This window comes from Hirundo rustica, chromosome 1 (assembly GCF_015227805.2).
Source record: "Hirundo rustica isolate bHirRus1 chromosome 1, bHirRus1.pri.v3, whole genome shotgun sequence".
In the NCBI taxonomy this organism is placed as follows: domain Eukaryota; kingdom Metazoa; phylum Chordata; class Aves; order Passeriformes; family Hirundinidae; genus Hirundo; species Hirundo rustica.
The window spans coordinates 142,918,855-142,942,011 of NC_053450.1; the positions used below are offsets into that span (position 1 = coordinate 142,918,855).

Sequence of the window (23,157 nt, forward strand, 5' to 3'; positions counted from 1 at the left end):
ATTTACTAGAGCCTAAGTAAAACTCAACAGACACGAGCAAAAGTAATTACAGCCAGAAATTTTAACGGGCTTCATACGTTCCTCCATTTTTAGGCGCTAAAACCCAGACAAGTTTACAGAACTGCTTCTCTAACACCTACTTGAAGATACCTAATTCTATGTCCTTATTAATCCCTGTTACAGTGGTTTATAATGGTTTTCTAGAAACTATGCCCCTTGTTTCATCTTTAGAATGAGCTGTGATGCTACAGAATTACGGTTTGGTCCCTCATGGTGTCTGAGGAAGTGAGGTGCTGTCCACACACAAAAAAATTGTATTTGCTTGGCACATCACACTTTCAAAATGCAATTCCAGTGAATGCTCATTTATGCTAGAAGGTGACAAAGATCACCCTGGAAATCTTTCTTCCCTCATATTCAAAAGAAAGAGATGAGGTTAGCTTTGATAGAAATAATTTGAGCCTGGACAGAAGAGCCTTCATCCAACAAAAAGTCTCTGGAGTCTTCAAGATTAGCCCAGTGTTTTCTACTACCTTCTCTGAAGAGCCATAAAGGCAGGTTAGATCAGGACTATTCACACCCCTGGTATCTCTAATGGGTTCTGCCCTACAGGTTTCTTGGCGCTGTTGCTGCCTTACCCTTGGTGCCAGACCTGCTGTCTGCTACTCTTTATGCACGTCCTGGCGAGGTGCACAGAGCTCTCCAGCCCCTCCACAGCTCTGCCAAGCATGGAACAGGACTGGAAGTTGCTAAATTAATTGATTATGCCAGACTGCAACCTCGTTGCTTGAACTTCCCCTTCTCAAAAGTAAACGTTTAAGCAGTGGGAAACGACATCCCACAGAGAATACCGAAGAAAATATTAAAAATGCCAAAAAGGTGTGGAAGAATCTGCAGCTACTTCGTCCCCTACCAGGCCCTTCCTTTCTCCCCTATAGTGCATCCCATTCTCCCAAGAGACTTTCTTCTCCTGTATGTATCCTGCTAAACAGGGTTCAGTCTAATTAATTATCCTGCTGATATGAAACCGCAAAAGGATCCCGATCTTCCAAGTACATGCAGAATCAGTAATGTATACAAAGAATGAACTCTCTTAATAAAGAAACACCCCTACAAACAAAAACAAAAAGAAGAGAACTTGCTCTGAAGAAACATCGTATTTACGATTTCAAACTGTGAACGGTTAACTCTGATAACAAATATGCTTGCAATCTACAACTACTGGTAAATTATTTACATAATTGGTGAACAAATTGAACTAGTTAAGCTGTTCAGAGACTAAAAGCAACACAAAGCTTAATATGAAATGTAATATATTAAAATTTCCTGTACCAAACATTTTACAAGATGATCACTATTAAGATTTCTAATCCAACTTCTTTTGCTGATACAACAGTTTCATTAACTGCTATAGTGCAAATCTAATGATGCATGGAAATATGCCCCAACAACATCAAACAAGCAGAACTGACACAGGGGGTGCCTTCAAATCTGGGCACTGACTTTCCTTTTCAACACAGACTGATACAGAGACAACAACTCACTTCATCAACCTAACATTGTATCTTCTTAGAGGAAAACAGCAATGGAAGGAACACAGGCATTAAAAGAACACCATGCACATGAAAGAACAGAAAGACCTAAGACAGAATTTTTCTCATAGAACATGTAATTAATTTGCAGATAATTACGAGGCATAAAAATAGTTAATAACTCACATTTGGGAGGAGGTTGTGGGTTGGGTTGTTTGTTTTTTTTTTAATATTCTGTGATATTATTTAAGCTCCTTTTAAACTAAGAATGGGCTTGAATAAAGAAGGTTTGGAGTATGCTATGATTTGGCAATGCCAAACTTCAATATCAGTAAGGGATTTTTGGGTAAAGATCAGTCCCAGGACACAAGCCCAATGTTGGATTATAAACCTTCCCCTTCACACAGTACAATGTAACAAAGCCTTGGCTGTATCAACTAGCAAATTTCATTTTGAAGCTCTTCTGCATAAAGCAAATTCCTATTGCTGTAAAAGAGAAAATTGGTACAATTTTGTTCAGTGCAAAATTTGAGTACTTTCATGCACATTGCATAAAGAAGAAAAATGAGATAATAATCCTGCATATACACTACCCTACATAAGAGCTTGCTGCTGTATTTCCAATTTCCACATTAAACACGCATCTTCTGTATACATCTGAAGACACTTCTTTGAAAATTTGAGGTATATACAAAGACATGAAGTGACTGCTAGGTAATTTGAATTTCAGACCTTTAAACCTCTGTGACTATCAGCTTATTAATAAATTAAGAAATAAGTAAGTTTAAAAACCCCACCATTTGGAAATACTAAGTGTCTCAAAAAAGCCTAAGATAAAAAGCAATATAAATATACACTAAACAAATATAATGCTGTCTTTAAATTTATAATTTATATGTTTTATGGGGTTAAAAATAACAAGCATTTAAAAGCGCTGTGCCAAAACCCACCCACATTTGGCTATTATGTAGTACTATACATAATACATTGCTGGATTTCAATGGCAGAGTGTTTATCAAAATAATACTAATTAAAATAACCCTGTTGGTATCAGTTGTGAAGAACAGCAACACTCCATGTACTACAGAAATGTGATTATGAACTCAAAAATTAAATGGTTTTCAGGTGCTCATTTCAGTCTTAATGAAGGTTTTTTTGAAGCAGAAGAAATCCCATACAAATTTAGTCAGCATACTGCTGGTGCTTCTTTCCTGCTTAGAGAGCCCATGTCAGGTAAGAATACACTTCTTTGCAATAGCTTGGAGTAGCATAAATATTAAACTGATAAAGTAATATATATATACACATATATATTACCTGTTCTTGCCTCTCCAGCCACTTGTCCACCATGGGATGACTGGCACTTAACGATGAACGAGCATTGTCTCTCTGAAACTGGTTAGACCAGCTATTAGTATCTCGTGGTAGGCTTCTGTAGTTTTCATCTTTCTAGTTTAAAAGAAACAAAAAAGGGTCTTATAAAAAACAACCAGTCCTTGCACATGAACAATGCAGCTGGTTATTAAACGAATACAAAAAGAAGACTGGACCCAAGGACTGGACCCACGGACAGCGCAATTGCTCGGCCACCCAAGGACAAGAGCTCCTGATCCTTAATGCCAGGGACGCCCAAATAAAGCCTTGGTGGAGTTGGAAATCTTCCACCCACTCATGCCTCCCTTCCTCTTTCTCCATCCTCAAACCTGCAGTGCACAGATTCCCAAGTACATACTCAGCAAGGCTTTCAGAGCATCATGCTCCTCAGTTCCCCCTCACTGAGAGCAAATGTACCAAATGAGCCCATTCAGTGACCACTACGGCCACTATATAATTTTCCCAAGTCTCTGTATGCAATCAATTTTACAATCAAAGCAGTCTCACTGCTCCAGGTACTGTCCTTTAGACCGGAATAGCATGCTGTAGAGTTCAAAACTTGAATTAATTATTTCACAAAATAATGCTTTGCCTGGTTTGCCTGAAGGTATACAAATACAGTCACATTTGTAGAACAGCAGCAGATGGAGATTGTGCTGACAGAGATACACTGATCCTACTGAGACTGATAATTTTTCACTTTCTTTTTAATTGATGAATTTGTCTGCACATCTTTCCTACAAGCTGTACAAATTCTTCAGCTTCTAAAGGTTATTAGTCCTTACCCAGTCTGATCACTAAAAGCCAAAAAAAGCACAGAGGCAGATTCTTAATGATGGGAGCTACCTTTAGTCTAAGTCTGTGCTACCGATAGCTTACATAGCTTAGTTCCTTCCAACTGAAATAGTACATGGACCTAAAATTCTGCTTAGCTTTTCAAAAGAGAACTATAAATATACTATAATATATATAAGTATACTTCCTTCAGAAGCATTTTTTCAAGTCAATGTTTGTTTTTCTTCATGCCAAATCAGATAATTCAGAGAGAGTATCTATTTTTAAAACAGGATTGTATTCTTAACATATTTTGCAATATTACCACTTTTGGGAATCTCAAAACCCTCTAAAATAATAAACAAACACTAGTGCAGCTAAAAGTTATTATTTTCTTTATTTATAGGACATAGCAGATTTTTGACCTCCTCTTAAATCAATACTTCATTCCACCAGCATGAGTATTTTCTTTCCCTGTTCGCCATACTGATATTTCTTTGGCCTGGAACAATATTAGTCCAATATTCTAGATGCAGTATCAATTCCGTTACAACTGTCCTTCACAAGTTTACTTCTTATAAATATATGACAGGTTTTGCTAAGAAATTCAGGTCTCAGTATAACTGTGAAATACAGCAGTTTTTAAAAGCTTCCTGTCTTGCTTAAAAGCAAGATCAGTCTTCTCTAAGCTTTCTTAATTGATGACAATTTCCTCTCTTGAAAGATGTTGTAGTAGAAAATAAAGTCTTCCATTTCAAGACATTAAAGATTCAACTCCTCCAGCACAAGATAACCTTGTAAAAATATGTTTGCACAGGTAACCAGCCTAACAAATAACCATCATAAATTACTTTACCCTGCCACAAATGAGGAAAAAACTTTGTGTCTTTTAGCAACTAAAAACAATCCAGAATTCCAGTGCTGGTTAACCACACAGCAAACTAGAAACTGGCTCCTGCTTAGAAAGGGGAAGCAGAAGTCAGCTTTGTACAGCAAATGCCATAAAAGCCAGGGAATGGTGTGTACAAATTGATTTTTCCCCCTTGCCTCTCTTATTCAATTCTTCTCTTCAGGTGACAGGAGTGGCACAGCACCTATAAGCCAAAACAACAATTTTTCTCGCTCAAAGTGGTGGGCAGGTGTAACAACAAAATCAGAATCTGACAAAGAAATAACAAAACCACATTTTATGCACAAAAACACCCATACAGTTGGTGCATGCATTATTGTCACCTAACAATAATCCACTACCTGACAGACCATCACCTAGTCTGAAGAGAAATTGTTTTCTGTATTTCTGTACTTTATAGATAATTCCATTTTTTTATTGATTCCTGCTTACTATGTTCAATAGAAACTTTTTAGAAAGACATTTTTATTTATAAAACACAAAGACCTCTCTCCACACGGCATCCATTACACCTGCACAGGAGTGTTTCACAAGAGCAAGAGAGAAGGAAAAAAAGGGATGTTTTATTCTTCAATCATTCAATCTCCAGGTCCCAGAAACACAATGAACAGTCGCATTACACAAAGTTAACATTGGAAATTTGTGCTATAAAAAGTCTCAAGTATCACAGCACTCAATGTAAGTGAAATTATCTAAGCTAAGAAGAGTTAAATTAGGCCTCTGTTTTGTGTATCTATACTGATGTCAAGAATTTTGCACAGAGTTTACACCGAATATTATCTGTGCTGACAGGAAGAGTACATTCATCCCACCTACCAAAATATTTCTGCTTGTAGCCCACTTCTGTAGAAGATTGCTTTCCTCCCGCTAAGGCTTAAATCAGCTCAGTTTACACAGAAGACAGCAAAGTCACCCAGCAATTTTTTCTGACAGCAGAAGTAAAAGCTGGCATGGTAGAGAGATGTGGTTTCTGGAACTCTTTTTGTTTCTCGGCACTTTCACCTCTCACCTTTCTTCAGAGGCTCAAATTGTGCCATTATCATATTGGAATAAAATAGCAGTGCTGCAATCACACACACAGTCATGGCTGTGTTAGCCAAGTAGTGACATATTAGAAGATCCACCAGCCACAGACAAGCCCCTCCAGTCCTCTCTTTGCCACTGCATCCTGGCAATCAGCTCTCCCTGTATCCCTGACAGCACCAGGACAAGCACCAAGCTGGAGGAGGAGCAGAGGGCAATACCTAACACCATCCTTCTCACAGACACCTACACCACACTGCCTTAAGCTGCTGCTGGCTACCTGTGACCCCACATTTCCATTACTGCCAGAGCAAATTCAAAGATAGCTGTGCTGACAAAGTATAGAGGTATGGGTGAAAAACATCACTGCAGCTCAGACATTGGGATTTGCTGAGCCCAGCTGCGAGGCTGCTATCTAAAATACATATTGTTTGGGGATTTTTGTGTAAAATATTCAATTGCTAATCCAGAAAGCTTCACCTGTCTTCAGCACGATGTAGCTTTAGCACACATGCTCCCAACATCCGGCTGAAAAAGGTGTGTGTCGCTTTTAGCTACAATACCACAAAGAAGAAGATTTCATGGTACAGAAGCCATCAGGGTTACATAGGGAATTCCCATTTCTTCTGGAAATGCAGCTGTAAGCCCTCCTGGGACCAGGGATGACATGCATCATCAGTTACAATTAAATGCCCTAATTTTTTAAAAAGAAGTTTCTTTCCCAAACATCTTTGGGGACCACAGGACATGTCAGATTTATCATGTTTGAAATGGAAATTGATCAATATAATACTAAAACTGCCAAGTCATAATACCACCTCTACACTTAACTGCAGCATTCTGGAGTAATTCTAATGAGGACACATAATCTAACACTTTTAGTTCAGCATAGTGTCCCTGTGGGGTTTTGCTGAAGGATTGGGTGAAAGGGGACAGGAAAAATGAAGCAATTTCGCTATACTTTTAATTTCAGATGATTTGCAATATATAACAAGAATCTCATCAAAGATTCTGCAGCTTGTAGATAAAATGATGCATTAGAATGATCCGTGTACTTCAATTACCAGCTGTCACTGCATAAACTCACTTGTGATTTTAACTTGCAGTTGCACCCCTGCAAACTCCCAACATCACAACCCAACCAGAACACTCCCCACCCGGTGTGGTGACAGTTCCACCTCTGCTAAATCATTTGCTACTTTCCAAATAGTGAAGAAACTGGATTTTCCCTTTGTTTCACCTCCTGAATGGCTAAAGCGTGGCAAATTTTGGTTGCTTATTTAAAATAAAACTACCCTAGACAGCATGGCAACAGGGATAAAATACGTTGAAGACCTCTTCAAAGTAATTCTCTGAAAGACAATTCGAAAATGCAAACCAAGTTTTCACTTTAATTATTTCTAAAGCAAATAGCCTATGTGTCCTTTGGGACAGTCACTAAGAGAGATCATTTTGGGCACTGATCATTTTTTGCTATCCAGTCCTGCACATATCCTACGCACTTTGGAAAAGGCTGCTTGTTTGGTTGGTTTTAGTTCCTTGTGATGGCCTCAGATTGATATAGGACTGTGATGAGAAATGAAGATAATGTCTTTTTTTAGTCTTCTGAGGTTATAATTCCACCTGAATGACTTTGGGCAAATTCTTGTTTATAAGGGTAATTGTTGTTCACTGTTATAGTGATGTGAATCACTACAAATGTTACAAAGGTTGTTCTTTCTTTTTACACTCCACTATGACCATGTCAGACCCTGAACAATTTGGTGTCACTCTCAGACAGGATGCTAAAGGCTGTAATTAGTTACCAAAACATTCACATAGATTATGTAAGCAACTCTGTCTGATTAAAATATCTGTTCATAAATTAAATACTATATACATAGACCCATTTTCATGGTCTAGCAAATAGACTCCTGGAGTTTTTTTATTTGGTTGAGGTTTTGTGGTTGCTTTTTAACTGGATTTTTGACAAATAAATATGGGATAAGACCAAATGGATCCCCATTTCTTGAAACAAAAACAAAACAAAAAAAGAAGGCTGCACAAACAATGTCTATTTTACATGGAAAATACATTACATATATAAAATTAATTAACCTAAAAGATGCCTTGCATAAACAGAAATTCCACTAAAACAAACAAACAAACAAAAACCTACTTACACAGATGTCAGATTTGGAACTGTTCTCTCCATTAACATAGCATCTTTTAACAACAATTTCTCCCAAATGTCAGTACTTTACCTCCAAACTAATTGCACCAGTCACTTCCTATAACCATCCATATATCTTATGAAACTGACACTACTGCTTGGGTGAGCATCCTTTTATTCCTGGTAGATTCAGTTCCCCAAGGTTGCTCTTTTCCTGAAGTATACTGGAAGAACATGACCCCAGAAGCTGCAATAACGCAGATTCAGCCCAGCCATTTAGTGTAGAGAAGGAATGAGTTACAGTCACCCAGCACCAGAAACCTTTGATCTGAAGATCCTCTCCAAGGAGTAAAGTAAAAGGGGACTGCTGCTTTAAAGAATTACCACAGCTTCACGTCTTCTATCAGCTCTGACCCGGAACACGGGTCATTTCTGATTTGCAGAAGATACAAATATAATAGTCTAATGAAGAACTTGCATGCTGTACTTATGGTGAAAATATATGAGAAGAATGACCACTCCACATTTATTTGGATATTTTCAGAAAGACTTGTCTCAGAAATGACCCTCTGTATAGCTCCATGGAAGGAATTAATGTGTTATGCTTCTGGAAGAGCTCATTGGATGCCAACAAGGAAAAAAGCAATTGAAAAGCCAGTGCTCTGCTTAAGTTCCACCACCTTACATTCAGAAATTTCCAGAGTTGCGCTATTCCAATTTATATATTCCATGTTATGCTTTGACTGACAAGCAAGGCCTGACCTTAAAAAAAAGCAGTAACTATGGGCCATGATAAACAGACAGTTTCTCATGTAAGTGGTGTTACATGTAAACATTCAGTGTCGAAGAATATGGGCTAAATTAAGAATAAACTAAGAAACATGATTCTGCCTATCCAAAACATTCTGTTGATCTCTCTTGTTTACAACACAAAAATGAAAAATGTCATGATCTCTGCACGCACACATGCAAAGCCAGAAGTTTGCAGTGTACTGCTGCTTCCTCCTTTCACTCTTCACTTATTAATCTCCTAATAAACTCCCACAAGGGATAATGCAAAACAATTCAAATAACATACAGCAGTTTATATTCAGTAATTATAATTCAGAAACTGGCTTTTATTTCTGTAAGCGTAACTAAAAAGATATGGCTTTCCACTGTTCCATTTCAGAGAAAAATAAATTAACTGGTTAAGCTAAAGTGTCATGAAGCTACAGTTCTGATTCCTCTACACATTATACTTAGAAAACCATTTCCCCTTCTACTATATTTCATTCAAGAGGGTATTCTCTTTTCCTGTGCCACTTTAAAGGCATCTAAAGAGTATTTATGTATATCTGCCTATACATGAATCTATATGGGTATCTGTTTAAATGCAATAATATAATTATGCACAGTCCTGCCATGTTCACAAGATATGTGCTTTTGTTCCCAAATGTATGTGTTTTATGCCAATTTAGATTTAGAGAAAATATAATTTGTGAAGTTGTTTGTTTATTTTAAATGTTGACATGATTCATTTGATTCCTTGGGAGAGCCAAGAAATTAAAGAAGGAAAAATAAGCTGCTAATTAATTCATTTCAAAGTAGCCTCTGAAAAAAGGATTTAACAACTATTGCACGCCGATATTAAATATATATGAGAAGAGAATCAGGAAAGAAGGGGATATAGGAAACTTCACAAAGACCTTATATTTAGATCTTGAGATGAAGAACATCTTATAAACCACAAGCCTTTTAAGTGTCGAGTAGGTGCTTTTAGTTGGCCATAGCACTAAAACACTGCAACTGGCTGTTTGTATGTTTAGAAACTTGCATCTGATGTTCTGAAATGAAGGAAGGAGGCTGGGATATGAGGCAACCAGTCTGTCTTCTCCGATTAATGGAACCAATCTTCCCCATTCCTCATTACATTGGCCAGCATGGATAAGAGCAGGTGTTTAAGGTCAGAAGCACAAAGGCAACATCCCAAACCTGTGGTACCTTTGCACGACCAATCACTCCTCCCCAGTGTCACCTACACCAGTGCCCCCCTCCATATGGAATGATATGGACCAGGAACTCCACTGGGCTCCCAGCAAAGCATCCATCACCTCATCCAACTTGCCAATTTATTGCCAGCCTTGGCCAGAATTCCTCCCGGGGTCTGCGGAGACGGGCCCAGGGAGGAACCAGGCCAGGGGTTTGTAGCAATGTTTCTCTTTTATCTGAGTTTACAGCAGCACACACATCCTCAGGTCCCTGCAGTGTCACTGGCCTTCCTCACACTGAACCACTTCCCATCTTTCTTCATCTTATGGTTTTAGCTTCTCTCCCTGTTTCATCTCCCTCACGTGCTCTTAAGCTGGATATCTGTATACAAGAGCTGAAGAGCTTATTTATAAAGAAACATTAAAACTGGATGGTAGCACACAATGATCATCCCATCAGGCTGAGAAACAAAACCAGGGTAAGTGACCTCTGTTTCAACCTCAAAATCAGTCGTAACAGACGAGTAAAAGGTGACTAGGAATTCCTGTATTTACTGGAGTTGATTTTCCCCACTTACTAAAGCTTAACATCTCCTCTCCAGCCTTACTACTCCTTTGCACTGAGTAGTTTCACATATGAGTGAATTTTATTCTGATACTGCTTGGTTGTCTTGTCTTTATTCATTGCTAGATGACAAATGTGAATTTAAAAATGCAACAAATTTAGTAAAAAATGATGAGCTATTCACTGTTTTAAAACTTGCAGGTTCATGTCTGAATACTGCTGGGAATCACAGCCTGCAGCCTGAATGGTACTTTAAACTTCTTCTTTTCTCTAGCTACACATTCAGCCAAAATCCAAACGTGCTTTGCACCAATACATAACCTTGACAATCAGAAAGCAAGGCAGACAAATATTTTAATCTGCAAAAGCTCTTGAATGACAAGTGTATATGGCTGCATGATAGTAGGTTACAACTAAATACATGAAAGCAGGTCAAAACACAGATCCAGCTATTACCGAAGAAAATACATGTGCTTCTAACCTTTGGAAATAAAAAAATACACTAAACCTGAACATCTAACTGTTGGGGTTCTTTTTTAACTTAATCATTTATCAATCTACTCTTTTGGTACCAGTCTTTCACCCTCAAAACAAGGGAGAGCTGCAAAAACATAAAAAATTAAAGCCAACAGAGATGAACACTTAAACGTGGGAATTTACAAAGTACACCCTCACTTAGAAGAATGGCAGAGGAAAAGTCTTCAATTATCCTATACCATGTACTTGAGAGCTTTCTGTTTTCAGTATAGCTTTCAGTGGCTCTCAAAGAGGTGCTGTACACTGCATTTACTGAAGTGAAAAGACAAACAACCTGTGCACATTCCACCACTCCTTTATCCCGGGTAGAGACTCGCTCATCCCGACCCTCCTCGGCACTCCCAGCTCATGATGCAGCACCGTGTCCCCTCACCTGTGGAGCAGACATTGCTCACCCAGACATCCCCCACCCATCACTCACAGTGAGACATGGGCTAGCACAGCACTGGCACACAAACACGCATTCTTCCTACGTTACTGATGGAAAAACAATGGCAGTGTATTTAATAGACTTGCTCAGACTGAGAGCAGAAGTGGAAGAAACTCACCAGCTCTCAGATGTCGCACTGTTACCTGTCTCTTTAGGGGGACAGAGAGGAGATTTGACAGATGGGCATCCACAAGCAGATGACTTGGAGTAAAAGAGGTAAAACAACAAAGGAGATGGAGAAAATTACACCTTCACCCAGGATTTATGGGTCTTGTTGTTGGCTTTTTACCTGCTTAACAGGTGGTCATGACTGACTTTTGAATGCCAACAGCTGAATCCTGTCCCTGTTCACAGTCCTCAGCAAATGGAACAGCACAGCACCAAACGATGCACACTGGCTGTTACCTCTGCACCAGGCAAGGATTTTTCATTTTGTGTCTCTTATTCCCAGCCTGCTGATGATGATAAGAAACATTGTATTTATTTTCACATTTTGAAAGTCAGGAATTCTAGTTCTTTCATAGAGTTTTCATTGCATGAAAATATCCCCAGCTACTCTGCTAAAGACAGTCAGACAATTCTTCATGGTACTCATGAAAGCACCTGAGGGCACAAAGGGCACAGGAAGAAATACGAGTTATTCCATCAAAACATAAGAAAACAACTTTCTTATTCTGAGAATGATTGAACACCAGAAGAGGTTGCCCAGAAAGGTGGTGCAGGCTCCATCCTTGGAGATGAATATACTCAAAGCCTGACTGGACACAGACCTGAGTAACCCGCTCCAGCTGACCCTGCTTTGACCAGGCAGGCTGGACTCAACCATCTCCAGAGGAACCTTTCACCTTCAGCTGAACTGTGATTCTGTGAAAGTCATAAATTTTGCACACTACCCAGGACAAAAACAACACATACTATGTTGATTTCATATTGCACTCTCTTCGGGTACAATTCCTCTAAACTATTTAATCACCGTGCAACAAGCTGCCAGCAACAAGTTACTATCACAAAGGAAGAAAACTGATGCATATAACTCCTGTTCTCTTGATTTTCCATTAACCTCTCTCCTATAACATTTTACATATTAAAACACTTTATTTCATCACTTGTAGATAACCCATGCTCATTCTCCCTTCTCTCAGTCTATGCAAAATCACATCTGAAATGACAAAACTCATGACCACCTCATTGAAAAGGAAAAAAGACCCATTTAAACATACCTGGATGAAGAAGTACTCCTGGCTATTGAACCTCTCAGAACTTCTGTTTAAAACATTGCATCTTTAGGTCAAAAGCAGGAAGCTGAGTTCATCACGTGGGAGTTTAAAACCTCTCGTGACAGAGATGCCAGGCTCTCTGCAGATATCCTGAACTTCTCCTTAGCAGATTCACCTGTATCACAGCACTTTACCAATACTGTTCACCACGTACACAGTACTTCTGAAGGAGTCAAAACCAGAGACTAAGGCTCCCAAGAAACATCAGCAACATTTTGGTCTCTGGCTCCCAGAATGATGTCCAGTCTTTTAGTCCACAACCCTCCCTAGTTAATTTAATAGTTTTACACTCTTCCATTTAGACTTCCTGTCTATAAAATGACACTAACACACAACTCTAATACAGGGCTCTTCAATCCTCGGAATTATACTTAAATTCTACTGAAATACCACGTCCTTGGTGACAGTGACAAAACAAACTTCACCAAGCTGCGTTTAAAAGGAGACTTCAAGGTAAATGAAACTAATTTTCACTTTGAATTTGATTTTGAAACTGAAATACCATTGTTGATGAGGCTTTTCAAAAAACATATGCATGCTTTTCTCCTATCTAAACACATTTCATTAGAGAAGTACTTTTTTTTAATTCTGTTTACAAAGAGGATTAGAAAGAATTGGATCTTTCACATAATTGTAAAATCCTTCAACCTGGCTATCTGAAAATTTGTACTTATCAGTCTCAACCCATGGGAAGAGCAAAACTACCTGCAACAGGAGATGTGGGAAACACAATGATTTGCAGGTAAGGTAACTGATGCTAGATGAGACTTAGTGCACTCCCATGAAGTTTAAAATTCTTTCTCTGCAGTTTACAGAGCCCCCAAAAATTAGGTTTCCAAGCAGGAAGAAAGCATATCCTATAAAAAATTATTATTCCTACAAGGCACAGTGATATTCCACCTCAAAATACATATACGGACAAACCCATTTAGCAACAAATAAGCATTAAATTTGGCTGTTGACTAAACAGCAAAGACAAAAAGCAAAGGAAAAAAGCAATCACAAAATAATGTGCCAAGTACATTGAGTTATGTGCTTGCTGTTGCTGATCCACCCCACATTGTGTGCCATTTGCTTTGCTGCAGGTGGGTGAACCCAAGAGCCAGAGGCACAGAAGCCCATGCACAAACATTTTTCTCTCTCTTGAGCTCTCCTTTTTACCCTCCATTTTCAATTCTTTCTGCTGTACCAATGTTGTTATCTCTGACAGGGCAACATGCGAATCAAAATCAGAGAAGTCACAGTGGGAAGTTTGTCACAAGCCAGTTATCCACAGTGTACCTCTGCACTAAACAAAACCTGCAGGTTAACTACATAAGCTTTCAGTCTTTCAGAGAAGCAGGATCAAGGCAGGTAACTAATCTGTAACGATAAACCACTCCTCACCACAAATGCAGTTGTAAATTTAAAAAACACACTGAAAATATACGGGATAATTAATCCACAGTCCTTATAAGATGCAATGTAACTGCTTGTTGCATTTACGCTCTTCCAATACCGTAACAAAACGTCTAAGGGGAAAGAAGCACAGTTTTCATTAATGCAGCCCTATTAAGCTGTCTATTAAGGACAGCTAGTTAAACCAATAGGCTTCGGTACTGAATTATTAAGAATGTGATTCAAATCAACAGTTATTCAGAAAACAAAAAAAAATTTACTGCAGTGGAAAAAAAGCACACATGATATGCTTCAGCTGTGGACCATCTGTTCACCTGTACAGTTCAATACAATTCAAACAAAATTACACCTTGCAAATCAGGTATTACTCCAGGCCTCTGAGAAGAGACTTCTACTTAGAGATTTCTTCTTTTTTCGTTAGAATGGCTCAAGGAAGCAAGAGACAGGATTAAGTCAAGCTATGAGTCACTAAGTAATACAGACATGTCTCTCACATACACACCAAAGTATCTGAAAATTATTTTAATATTAAATTTAAAAAAAATAAATCCCAAGAAGCAAATTTACCAACTAGAGGTGATCAGGAGCCAATTTGTGAATATTTCACAGACGGGAAGACCTATTCTTTTGGTTGAAACCATTCATGGGAAGGATTAGGTCAGGAATTACCTAGCTAGGTACAGTTAACAGCACTACAATAACCTGTAAACGATCAGTAACTCTGCAAATAAATTATTGAGACAAAAAACCACTTGGTTTCCACTCACTCTTACCAGTGATAAACATAGAAAGTAGAAATTATGTGAGATTCCAATTCTAAGGATATAGAGTTTATTATGATACCCTGATAATAAAAACAAGGTTTCTTTACAGTGGGATGATTTGAAAAATGGATGAGAATGCATGCCCAGTTTAGGGCAAGGATTTCACATCACAACATCCTACTTACAACAGAAATGCACCTCAAGTTCAACACACATTTAAATCTCAGGACCAACTCAGGCCCCCCCCAAAGTGCACTCTATCTCTGGTCGTTCTCTTCTTAGGGGCACAGAAGATCCTGGCGTCACATTTCATTTATCCCAGCAACTACAGGCAGCACTACAGTTACACTAGTAGGACCCTTCCAACAACCCATATTTTTCCTCTTACCCAACACCCTTTTCCATTTCTGTTTGCCCAGAACTACTGGCATATGTCCTGGCTCCTCAAAGCCTTCTGTGCATGGCAGCACTCTCACCCCTTCATTTCATCCCAGCTTGGGCATCTGCCCGTTTTCCTGCCATTCCAAATTCCTCATACCCAAAATGAAACAAACACCAACAAGACGTCCTCTCTCACTTGTCCCTGAGAAATAAATCCCTTCTGCCAGACGCATGCAGCTTCCCCTGTGCTAATTTCTCAAAAAAATTGGATAGGGTTTCTACCTGTCAATTATTTCCCTTTAGAGGTGACGGGCTGAAAGTAATGTCACTTCTTAGAGTCAGTAGGTGGATGAAGCTTTTGGCAACTCTCCCAGAAACCCTTTTCATGTTTCTGCAAGATACTGCTGGGGCAAAGTTGCTAATCTACAACTGTGCTGCAAATCTCGGCCCAAGAACATATGTTCTTGTGCTGTCAAGAAAGAGAACTGCAGTGAAAACATTACATCGTGCCAACCGCTCACAAAAGATATATGGGTGCTCAAGCCCAATGCACTGAGCAGAAGATTAAGATTGTTCTCATTGCTTTTCTCAAAATGTCTGTGTCATCTATAATCAATGAAACAGTCTGGAACAAAGCACAGCCACCTCTTTGTTCTCCGAGTAGCTGAAGAAAAAAACCTAACACAAGAAAACTACTGAGGACTTGTTATAGCTCAAATAACACAAATGCATTTGTAAAAATTCATCGTTAGTACTTCGGTAAGAGATGGGTGACAGGGACTTCAAAAATGACACCATTTAGAATAATAATACAAATTAAATTGTTGCTAATACTGTGAAAGGAAATGAGAATTCTTAATACCCATTCCTAAGAGAAATAGGATTGGCTACAAAATCTTGACTCACATGAAGAAATCAAGGCACTGAAAACAGAAGAAAATCAGTCTAGCATAAAGGAACTCAGGATTAATTCATTACATTTATCACATGAGCAGTTGTTTCATTTCAGGTGTTTACTGCATCTTCAGTGATCTGCTCTATTCAAATGATTAATATATAGAGTGTTCAAAAATGACAAAAGAAATAATCAGCATCTATTGTATTAACTAATCTAACTTCAGTTCTTTCCAATCTTCTTGATTTAATGTTCTCTGGTGCCTTGCTTCCCATCCCTACATGAGATCATATGCATTCCTTTCCAGTTTGGTCACCATGCTCCAACAGACATGAAATATTTTCACAAAAATCAAAAGTACATGCTGAACAACTAATGATGTAAGAAGAGTAGTGTGAAAGATTAGCTGCTGTTCAATTCTCTCCAATTTTTGCTAACTTCAGACACTCAAAAAAATCTGATTATGCTGTGTATAGTCCTTCATATTACACTTGTGGAGTAAAGAAGTATCATCACATTATCTTTTCACAAACATTAACTGAAAATGTTAATACTTCAAATGGATTAGATTATGATTTTCCTTCTCTGAATCAGAATAGTATAAAACATCTATTTACAAAAAGGCACACACTTCTGTGCCACACCAGTACAAGTGACAGAAAACATACTATTACCTGCCTGAAATCCTGATCATGCAGAAACCAATAAGTTAAACTGACACCTCTGCATGAACAGGGACCTCAATGCCTATGAGCACTGAGCTTTTATAGATTCTTTTGAAATGACTAAAGGCCCACTGAAAATAGTTTGGTTCATTAGCAGTGTATAAAGACTTCTTTATTTGGGGTGAATCCTGACTGCTGAGACTTAGTGTTATACCACACAGAATTAACAGGAATGAGGGGGAAAAAAATAAAAGCTATAATAAGCTGCATATTTTCCAAGAGGACTTTGTGCTGTGTAGTCGGAATGGCAACCAAAAGTGCAACATTCTTTTAAAATTACTCATTTTTATTAGAAAATATACTTTTTTTCCTTCTGAGTTTGTCTGCAAGTTACCATCACAATTAGGGATCTGTACAAAAGGGCATGATTCTTCCAATTTTTTTAATATTGCACTGAGATGAGCGCTTCCTGCTGACTTCTGTAGCAAATAATGCAATTCATTTAGAAATTCTAAAATCATACTGAAAAAATGAAGGAAAAATACTCACACTACATTTCACTGTTTTATTTTTAAGACTGTTATGAAGGAGAGAAATCATTTACAATTTGTGTTTTGTATTACTTGACTAGAGCCTCAGAAAGCACAAATTAGCAATGCTGTGTTAGCAAGACAAACCAGACTAGCTGTGGGCATGCAGATTATTCACTGACATTAGGCCTTCTACAGAGATCAGTAAAAATTATAGATGTGGCCTACTAGTATTAAGAAAATGTTGAGAAATAAAAACTTTGTAGAACAGTGAGTAATCAGACATTCAACTACAGCTAAGGGCAAAAATCAGGTTTTTAGAGTCCCTGCTGGGGTTTTCACCGAGAGTCTGCAAAGGGCAGGACACGTGTGACTCAAACACTCCACTGCTGCTGATGGGGTTTGGGGGACAAGGTCAGAAAATATGAGTTTGAACCAGGAGCAGATGAGAGAAGCAGAGAACAATTCAAGATCCACGCACATTTGTCATTTATTTTCTAAAGAGGGAGAAAGAAATATACCTTTCTTTCATGAGCACTGGGCACGCCAGGGGTGTTCTGCTTGAGGAAGCCTGCTGTTGTGGACCACCTGGTAGGGTTTTTCCGAGAAGGCTCTTCTGAAGAAAAATTTGTGTCACTCACAGAGGTTGAGAGGCCAATCAGTGCAGGGTCACTACTACGTCGGACATGGAGAGGCATATCTGAAGAATAAAACAGACAGTAAATAAACACTGACTAGATTTAAAATGTTTTTGACAAAGGAAAAATATTGTTTCAAGCTCTGGAAGGGTGGCTGTGACCAAATGTGGTTTCACAGAGTAAGGAGTTATCGACCTCAGCATAGCTCCTCAAGGACAAAGTCTGTTCCCTCAAAACCACAGCCTTGCTGCTTGGCTGCACAAGGAGAAAACGAAGGGAAAGCCAACTCCTTCGAACCAAGCACAGCTCAGCGGCTAGCCAAGCACAAAGCTGTCTGTTGGGTGTCGTGCAAAATAAAGAGACTCACCCTGAACTTGAACAACCAGGAGGTTAAGGTGACATACAGATACTTTTTAAAGAGGAAATAGCCAAAGCCTGGTGGCAAAGTAAGGGGTGGACAGGGACGACGTGTCCCCCACCCCATTGCCAGGGCTGCAGCCTGGGCACTGCTAGCACAGCATGCTGCCAGGAAGCTGCAGGCCAGCCAAGGCAGCCTCCCGACCTTCTAAAATATACTCTGCATTTCTTCCTCAAAACTTATGGAAGAGACTCTTTTCTACTCTGCATTCTTCCTTTGCCTCTTGCTGACAGCTCAAGTGAGATCTGTGCTGATTTACTCTGATTCCCTTAGCCTTCCAGCTGGCATGACTGACAGAAGAAAAATATTTCATTAGTAAAAAGTGATGCAGCAGGAAGGTAGACTGATTGGAAAGAGATAAGGTTTTCTTAATATATGTAGAGGTCACATCCATTCTGGAGACTTTAATGGCACATTAAAGTTAGTTTCTTTTGAAATACAACTTAATTTTTTCCAATTTCATTTATTATCCTACAACAAATACTCACACATCTATCCTCTCCTTGCCCAAACAGAAGTTTCACCGCCTGAATTTGTGACCTCTTAGTACTCTCCCAATCAGCATCAGAACAGAGAGGCTGTGATTTATCAGTTTTATTTCTCTTTATTTCAACACTGGGAACTCTGAATACAAAGTGCAAAGGAAAAAGGCGAAAGCGATGGCACCTAAGCAGTTGAGTCCGTGCGAAAGGCACAATGGGCAACAGCTGAGAATAAAAACCAGGACTAGGTTTTAATGCTTTGATGAAACAGTTCCCAAGGAAACTGAGGGTGCACGTCTGGCAATACTAACAGGAAAACACAGTAACAGGAGTTGTTTGTTAAATGACTTGTCTCCATCTTGACAATAGCTTCATGTTAATGTCACGTTTAATAATATTAAAGAATCTTATTTTGCAGGGCATTATGAAGACACTGAAAAATACAGTAAGTCATGCCACACAATGAAAACATGTGAGGTTTTTTAATCCATTAGGACTCCTGCTGCTGAGATATAAACAAGTGTTACATGACCAAACACTAAAACAGTCAATCTATATCATGTTCATTCTGGTGAACAAGAATAACCAAGAATTAATGGTTTTTTCCCCACAACTGTTGTACTATTTTTCTTTGCTTTCAATTTCTTTTTTTTTTTAATTTTCACAACAAAAGGTAATTTCCAGTAAATAAAACACTTTCTTTTATAAATATGTATACACATATTTATAGATATACATGTAAGTGCATAATGGAACTAGAATTAATTAAAGGAATATATCATGAAAGATCACTAATTATGAAGGAAAGTATTAATGGTCAGAGTTAGGTCTACTAAGAATTTGATTTCTCAGTATATACTCATAGACTGTAATAGAGGGATTTTCTTTGATTGCCTTGTTTTCAACACTTCAGCTTTCATGAAGCAGCTGAAGGCAAAGCATCTCCCTTCCCCCTCGACGCCCATCACACAAACAGTGCCCTATCAAATGACAGATCTCTGATCAGAGGTGGCTCAGCTGCAGCCCCAGCCAGTGCCCCAGCACACAGGATGAAGTGACCCCTTCCCCGTGCTGCTGGCGCAGCCCCCAGCACACACTCTCCTTTATTAGATCAGCCTGAGCCAAAATGGGGCTCTGTAGTATATGGAGCCACTTAAGAAAAATACCAATCTATATTTGTTTCAAGCAGCAGCCCGTGCATATTATCATGTTTGCCTTCATGATACCCACCCCACAACAGAGAATTACAATTTTCAAACATGAGTTCACTTGCTCCTTATGCTTGTATGTCTATATATAAGCACGATGATAGCAAAACGTTCTTGTATTTTTACACTTCTTCTTCAAATTGCTTGACAAAACAAAAGTTCAGTTGGGTGAACTTCTGTAAGAAGAGAAGCCAAATTGCCAACAAAGAACGAAAGGAAATCAAGACAGCATTTCTGGAGAGGAGCAAGCCATAACCTCTGCCTTGACTTTTGCGTTGTAGTGAAAACCTGACAGTTTGCACAATGCTGAGTAGAGACTCTTCAAAATACAGGTAATCAATTACGCAACGGAATTCCCAAATATTACATTACATTAACACAAGAAGCTTCTCTACAAAATCTATTCACGGATTAGACACCTTTAGTATGACTAGTAAGTTTAGCTATTAAGATATTTTCAAGCATTTACTGATCGTTTCATCAAATCTTAAAAAAGGAGTATTCTGTCAATATAAAGATACAAATTATCTACTCTAATCTCTTCTTATGCAAATGGTTCCATAGGTAAGGAGAAGTGATTTGTTTTAGTAAGCAATTTTTGCAATAAAGTGAATTATAGAAGACAAAAATTTGTGTGTGTTGCACCTATGCATTTCCCAAATTAACGAAAAATTTAAACATATGGCATTAATTTTCTTATTACGGGAGGGGGACAGGCACATAGAGCTGGCTCTAATGCTGCTTGGCAATGGTCAATAGGTCTTAATCCAAGAACTAAATCTTGTTCACACAGCATTAACCACAAGCTGTAAACATCACCTCCTGCATTCTCCTCATTTCTGTTCTACCCTGGGTTTGATACTCTCCATTAAAACAACAACATGAAAGAATATATTGAACAGATCTTTTTTTAACCAGTATATTGTTGGTTACAATCCTCTAGTTTACAGAATTTGACTAGAATTTATAGATTTGAAGAGGATATACTTTGAAATATTAAAAGGAAAATCAAAGGAAAGGAACTTAATAATTAAACCACAAGATAAAGTACGCATGGGACCAATGCAATGTCACTGATTCCAGGATGATGGCTGATACTGTTTGAAGTCTGTGGTTTCTTTGAAGAGTGGATAAAACAGCAATGAACTCTAATCACAAGGCTTCAAATTCTCTGTGGCACTAATGCACTGTAAATATTGATTTGCTTCTGCAGCTAAGGTGCCTTTTAAATAAGCACTTGAAATGGTAAATCTAATAATGAATTACAGGAAGTTTTAAAAGTCTAAGGAATAAAGAAAAATTAAATTAAAAATCCTGAAAGTTACCACTATCTCCGTTCTTGAGCCACATTCAAGGACTTGAAGTATGCAACCAAGAATCAACTTCAGAAAGAATTATGTTGACAGAGAATGCCATTAAGTTCTGTATATAGCCAGAATTCTGCTAGAAAATGGTTATTTGTAGGATAGATCCAAGCTGTATAACAAAATGCTCACATTCATAATCATGAAATTCTGACTGGAAGTCTCATTTTATTAAAAGCAACAGCAGTTTCACTATAAATTATAAAAACAGCCAATACACATTTTATAACCATCTTTAAATGTAAGGAACACAGAGTTGTACCTTCCCTTCCTGCCAGCAATTCCATTTTTATTTTAAAAGGGTCATCACCTTCTCTGATTCTCAAATATGCTCACGAGCAAAAGTATTTGAGGATCTGGCAAATTTCATCCATAAAGCTGAGCATGTCGCCCTTCCTGCAGGCACTCAGCACAATGGATGGTGGTCCCCCAGAGCAGAGCTAATATATACCTTCCCACACCAATTTCCTCTTGGATGTCAGCTTGGAGGGCATGACTAGAAAAATACAGTTATATTTATCTAGCATGGCCAAGATAATTTTATTCTGCGAAGGTTTCAACTGATGCTTCAGCTCCCCAGTGCCACTGCAAGTTGTGCAATTTGGTGTGCAGTGGATTTAAGGCACAGAAATGGAGAAATGATCTTGGAGTCATTTCCGGCCACCTCATACAAACCACCAGCGTCATGACAGATGAGGAGAGCGGAAGAGGATTTTTTTTTGCTCTCCACACTGTAGGAGACATCTCTGGGAAAATGATAAATCAGTGAAACCAAAAAACTCTGTGAGAAAGAGTAGCCTTTAACCAAAAGTTCCTGAAAGTGATCCCACAGATATGTATGTACATCAGGGTGCACTGTATACACAAGACACACAGATCCTACGTCAGCATCAAAAAAACAGTCTGGTGATGGGAGATAGAAATTGAACAGCTTTGCTGTCTCCACCACTGATCCAGTTCTTCATTCTGCTCAAATCCTCATTTGGAGCTCAAGAGAAAGGATGAATCAGGGTCATCCTGGGGCTAAGGAAAGCAGGACTACTTCTTTCAGCTTGAAGTAATTGGAACTACAAGTTAAGGCTTTGTCTATATTTAATTGAAATACCTCTTTAAAAATATTTAGATTAGCCTTGAGTTTCACACTCCAGCACAGCTCCTGGAGTTCTGGTTCCAATTTCAGCAGGTTCAGTTCGTCTCCTTGTTCCACTCAGTTGAACACAGCAAGAGCCAAACCCCCCTTACGACATTCAAAAGCTCAAATCCTCGTATCAGTTCAACTTTCATATTTGCAAACCTCTAAAGACAACGTGATGGTAACTTCCAAAGACCACCAAGGCTGTTGTAGACTTGACTATGGGTAGGAGAAAAACAGTTGGAGACAAAAACCAGCTGATTGTGAACTTAGCTACAAACTACATTAAACCCTAACAGCAGCTAACATAAGCCAGCACTTCTCTACAAGATTAACGAAACAGTGCAAATCAAATGTAGGCATCTTGAATTAGAAATGAAAAAAACACCCTTAAGCCATTCCAAGAGGTGAAGAACCACTGCTGGGAAAACAGCACCATCTGTCCTGCAGAAGAAAACAGGCACACTATAGGGAGATGGCAGCTGGGATACGAAACAGGAGCATGGCAAAACCACCACCAGTTGCACATCTTTCAGAAACATACTTTTGAACGTCACAGCAAAGAAGGAGGATATAAGTATACTTATTTATTTATTTATTTATTTATTTATACACACACTACCAACTTTCTCCTCATGGCCCAGAGCCGTATTTTTCTCTCTCCTGGAATCCATTAAAAAAAAAAAAAAAAAAAATCAGCATTTCCAAATGTCAGAATCTCCAGAACTTGTTTACTTC

The 23,157-nt window shown here is 38.6% G+C and overlaps 1 protein-coding gene across 1 annotated transcript in view; it reads right to left on the reverse strand.

The window, feature by feature from the left end:
- Positions 1-23,157, reverse strand: part of PARD3 (par-3 family cell polarity regulator) — a 444,448-nt gene that overhangs the window by 247,377 nt on the left and 173,914 nt on the right. The window contains 2 exon segments of the mRNA XM_040060657.1: positions 2,850-2,981; positions 17,699-17,877. Coding sequence (XP_039916591.1) covers positions 2,850-2,981; positions 17,699-17,877 — 311 coding nt within the window.